Source organism: Camelina sativa, chromosome 16, assembly GCF_000633955.1.
Source record: "Camelina sativa cultivar DH55 chromosome 16, Cs, whole genome shotgun sequence".
NCBI lineage: Eukaryota > Viridiplantae > Streptophyta > Magnoliopsida > Brassicales > Brassicaceae > Camelina > Camelina sativa.
This window is the reverse complement of record NC_025700.1, coordinates 11,312,057-11,317,827: the sequence shown is the minus strand read 5'-3', so window position 1 is coordinate 11,317,827 and position 5,771 is coordinate 11,312,057. Positions and strand designations below refer to the sequence as shown.

At 42.7% G+C, this 5,771-nt stretch overlaps 1 protein-coding gene across 1 annotated transcript; it reads left to right on the top strand.

Moving 5' to 3' along the window:
• Nucleotides 203-1,471, top strand: LOC104753571. The gene is made up of 3 exons (XM_010475803.1): nt 203-487; nt 639-912; nt 1,038-1,471. The coding sequence occupies exons 1-3, from the start codon at nt 203-205 to the stop codon at nt 1,469-1,471; spliced, it is 993 nt and encodes a 330-aa protein (XP_010474105.1).

The window sequence follows — 5,771 nt, the reverse complement described above, 5'->3', positions numbered from 1 at the left end:
GAGGATATATGGGTACTAATGAATGTACAAAACTCTTGTGTAAATGACTATATATATTGTAACACCTCCTATCAATGAGATCAAGCATTTTCTTACATGGTATCAGAGCAGTAAAGTCCTACACCTAAATATTTTTTTTCTCTTCTCTCTTTCTCTCTTGCCGCTTCTCTTGCTCTCTTGTTCTTCAAGTTTTCTTGTCACCATGGCTGAGAATACTTCTGCTATCATCAACACAGCTTATGCCACTCAACTTCACCATGTGAACATGTCGAATGTCACCAAGCTCCCTGCCTCCAACTTCTTGATGTGGGGTCGTCAGATCCGTGCCTTGCTCGCCGGTTATGGACTTGCCGGCTATCTTGGTGGCACCATGGTCGGTCCTGCTTCCACTGTTCTCCGTGCTGGCACCTCCACTCCGAATCCTGAGTACGACCTTTGGCAACGTCAGGATCAACTTATCGTTGCTAGTCTCCTTGGTGTGACCTCTGTTGATATTCAACCCATCCTATCCAAGGCGTCCACGACTACTCAGATCTGGACTCTTCTTTCTTCTACGTATGCGAAACCAACATGGGGACACATCAAACAACTTCAAACAATGGCGTAAAGGTACCAAATCTATTGATGAATACGTTCAGGTTCTTGTTTCTCGTTTCGATCAGCTTGCTACGTTGGGCAAACCGTACGAGCATGAGGAACAGATTGAATATTTGCTTGGTGGTCTTCCGGAGGATTATATGCCTATTGTTGACCAGATTGAGGGACGTGATACTCCACCCACCATGCCGACCATTCATGAAAAGCTTATGAATTACGATCTCAAGCTTCACTCTCAAGTCTCGGCTACCTCTGTTGTTCTTGTCACTGCCAATGCTGCTTTCAACAAGTCTTATGGCCAATCCAACAACCCACGTACTCCTCGCTATCATTCTCGAGGATCGTCCTTGTCTTTGTCGCGTGGTGGTCACGACAGAGGATACCAGGGACGCTGTCAGTTGTGTGGCATGTTTGGCCATAGTGCATGACGGTGTTCACAGTTTCCGGCTTCCACTCATGGTTTCCAACCGTCGGGTGGCACTACACTCCTTCTCTGGGCTCGCAAGGAAGTCCTCATGCCAATGCAGCTGCTATCCCGCCGTACAATCGGGCAAATTGGGTGATGGACAGCGGTGCTACACATCACCTCACATCTGATTTGTCCAACCTCTCGCTCCATCAGTTGTACTCCGGTGGTGAAGAGGTCCAAATCGCTGATGGCACTGGTCTAAAGATCACTCATACGGGTTCCGCTTTACTCCCTACACCCTCTAGTTCTCTTGCTTTAAAAGATGTTCTCTATGTTCCTGATCTATGCACGAATCTTATTTCGGTGTATTGTTTGTGTAACGCTCATAAGGTTTTTGTGGAATTCTATCCTGCATATTTTCAGGTGAGGGATCTGAGCACGGGGGTTACTCCAAGCCCGAACTAGGAACGAGTTGTATGAGTGGCCGGTTAACAACAATACCATTAACGTCCTCTCCGCATCAACATCACCAAAAACCGACCTCTCTTCTTGGCATCTTCGACTTGGGCACCCTTCCTTACCAGTCTTAAACTATATTGTTTCAAAATTTTCTTTACCTCTTTCTTCATCCACACAAAAAAAATTATCTTGTTCTGATTGTCTTCTTAATAAGAGTCATAAACTCCCATTTTCTTCAAACACAATCGTGTTACGTACCTTGTATTCCGACAATGGTGGTGAGTTTATTGCTATGCGGTCGTTTTTGGCATCACATGGAATTTCCCATTTCACAACACCACCTCATACTCCGGAGGATAATGGTATTTCGGAGTGGAAACATCGATATATTGTCGAAACAGGTCTGTTTATGCTGACTCACGCTTCTGTCCCACCAAGTTATTGGCCTTACGCGTTCACTACGACAATGTATCTCATCAATCGCCTGCCTACCGACATGCTTGGTGGTGATTCACCGTATCACAAGATGTTTCAAACACAACCAAATTATCTCAAACTGAAGGTGTTTGGCTGTGTGGGTTATCCTTGGCTTAGACCTTATCGTCACAATAAACTAGTACCTCGCTCTGCTCCGTGTGTGTTTCTTGGCTACTCTTTAACACAAAGCGCCTATTTATGGTACGATATTGTGAATGGGAGACTCTACACCTCTCATCATGTGCAGTTAGTTGAGACGCGTTTACCGTTTGCTGAGATGACAGTGAACACACCTGCTACTTCACCGTTGATCTTGCCCACACCTCATTCTCTGTCGACGTCAATCCCGATGTCGTAGGTATCATCTCCGTTGCCTTCTCCGGTCACTTCAGTTTCTCCCCCGTGCACTGATCCTCACCAGCCTCCGCTTTGGCATCGTCGTCGTCGACGAAGACGACGGCATCGTCATCGTCGTTTGCTTCCTCTAACTTGGCTCATGAGACCAGGACGAAACGGGCTCACGATGGGCTTCCCTCGTCGGTCTCTCCAGGCCCAAATGATCATTCTGCCTCTCTGAGCCCATCTACGAGCCCATCGAGTCCAGCTCCAACAGTACCGAGTCCATCAATTACATCGAGTTCTCCTACGGGTCCGTTCTCATCACCCTCATCTGCACCAGCAAAATCCGAGACCTCCTCTACGGTTGTTTCTCCCCAACCTCCACCGCCTGTACAACCGCCACGACATCCTATGCAGACACAATCAAAGAATAATATTCACAAGCCTGCCAAAAAGTTCAGTCTTGTGGCTACATCATCGCCGTTGATTCCGACTATAGTGGCTGAAGCACTTCGTGATCCGAACTGGCGAGCTGTTATGGTTGATGAAATTAATGCTCAACTCTGAGAACACTCTTGGGATCTCACGCCTCCAGCTCTGAATCATAATGTTATAACCAGTAAGTGGATATTTACTCTTAAATATCACCTGGATGGATCTATTGCTAGGTACAAAGCTCGCCTTGTTGCACATGGGTTTCATCATCAATACGGGGATGACTACTCAAAAACTTTCAGTCCGGTGATTAATCCATTTTGATCCGTCTTGTTTTGGAAATTGCTGTGAAGAAGAATTGGGCGATTCATCAAGCTGATGTCAATAATGCCTTCCTACAAGGCACTCTCCACGACGAAGTTTATGTCTCACAGCCTCCAGGTTTTGTTGATCGTGACTGTCCTCATCATGTCTGCAGATTGCGGAAGGCACTCTATGGTTTGAAACAAACACCACGTGCTTGGTATCAAGAATTGCGTCAATTCCTACTTCAATCCGGTTTCAAGACTTCGGTTGGACATAACAGCTTGTTCGTCTATAAACATGGCACCTCACATGTTTATGTTTTAGTTTATGTAGACGATATCATTATCATGGGTCCTGCTTCGCTGGTTACTGCTTTCAATTCCTCCCTTGCTCGTCGCTTCTCTCTAAAAGACCTTGGTCCTTTAAGCTATTTTCTCTGACATTGAAGCAACGCGAACGTCGACTGGTCTTCACTTGATGCAACAAAAGTATATAACGGATCTTTTACTCAAAAAAAAGATGCAAGATGCCAAACCTGTTCCCACGCCTATGTCGTCTTCCTCTCAGCTCACGGTTCTTTTGGGTACACCTCTTGCTGATGCCAAAGAATATTGCATGGTAGTGAGAAGCTAGTAGTATCTAGCGTTTACAAGACCCGATATTGCATTTCCCGGTTAACTGCCTCTCACATTTTATGCATTGGCCTACCAATGTGCATTGGCCTACCAATGTGCATTGGCAAGCAGTGAAACAGGTCCTTCGCTATCTTGCTAGAACGTCTCATGGTATTTTTCTGCGTCGGGATGCTCCTCTTACTATCCATGCCTTTTCGGATGCAGATTGGGGACGTGACAAAGCTAATTATGTTTCCACAAACACCTACATTGTCTACATTGGTGGTAGTCTTGTGCCCTGGTCCTCCAAGAAACAAAGAAGTGTCTCACGCTCTTCAACGGAGGCGGAATACAGGGCTTTTGCAAACACGGCGTCAGAACTAAAGTGGATTTGCTCGCTTTTAAAGGAATTGGGTGTTGATTTACCAATGGCTCCGGTCATCTATGGCAGCAATATTGGAGTAACATATCTTTGCGCCAATCCGGTTTTTCATTCCAAGATGAAACATGTTGCAATAGACTATCATTTTGTTAGGGAGAACATTTAATCCGGCACACTCCGGGTGGCTCATATTTCAGGTGATGACCAGCTTGCTGACGCACTCACCAAACCGCTTCCACCACCACGGTTTCTAGACTTGAATTTCAAGATTGGAGTCAAGAAATTACCTCCTTCTTGAGGGGGTGTATAGAGAAGAGAAGTATAACAGAGGATATATGTGTAATTATGAATGTACAAAAACCTTATGTAAATGACTATATATATTGTAACACCTCCTATCAATGAGATCAAGCATTTCCTTACATGCACTTTCTTCTTTGGAGGACCATTTAATATGAAATCTCTTGTTCACCATCTTGACTTTACCAATTATTCTTCCCAACTTGTCATGTATAATGCAGCTTTCCCTTTTGAACTTCACTTGATGTCCATTTATGATTATCTCATGCACGCTTAAAAGATTCTTACCAAGATTTAGTACAAGAAAGACATCTTTTATGATTCGTCTGGACTCCTCTCTTGGTCACCACCTCAATATCTCCTAATCCTTTTGAGTTCAACACTGCACCATTTTCAACACGTATGGGAACATTTATGCTGGTTTTTATGTTGACAAACTTCTTCTCACCTGGCGTCATATGATTTGTTCATCCACTGTCTATAAGTCATATCTTTGTTACTTGCTTCTTGATTTTCTTGTTTGACACTGAACGTATGGTCTTCTTCTTTTTTGTTCTTTGTTGCCTTTATCTTGACTAACACGGCTCCAAGAATGAATCATATGGAGCTCTTAGTTCTGATATCATGTTGAATTAAATACTTTGGTTGTTCTGCAAACTATTCTGCATTTCTCTGTTTTTTAGGAAGAAACTCGTGTATATTTCTCCATACATAACAACAATACAAACACATACATATATAGAGCTTGCACACGTGCAACTCTACTAAGTACTAACAAGTACATTAACAATTCCCACTTGCCTCTAACTTAGCTTAGTTTTACAAGAAACCACAAAAGTTTTCTACCAAGTATTACTAACTTATTACACTATTACAACAAGTTCGTTAGCTTAATTAACTAACTTATTTTTTATTCTCAACTCATTTCCTTTTACTAGTTTGGGTTGAGAACCAAAACGACATTACTCAACACTTTGATATATGTTTAATTTGTATGTGTATATGTGTGTAAACAACATGATTTGGTCTTCATTAGTGGTACAAATCTCAGTTTGTGAATGTTTTCAGAGAGTATTTCTTGCAAATATTGAGGACGACATGTCGAATCTACAACTGATCATAGCCGATATCATGGCGTACTTAGATGACTGGATGTATGTCAAGGAACTTGAAGGAAGATCTACGAAGACGAGTCTCTTGTCGACAAAGTTTACTGCTGAATTAAAGATCTTCATCCGAGCAAAAATCGTAATTACCAGAGGAATCATTACAGAGACTACTATTGATTTGATGTATCATTGGCTAGATATAAAAAAACTTCTCAGTTTTCGTTACACTGTTGTCACATCTGTTCATATTTGTCACACCAATCTTTTTGATCAGTTCGTCTGTTTTTGTTAATGTTTGAAACGACCTAACCTGTTTTTTGTTTTTTTAATCATAAATAATAAAT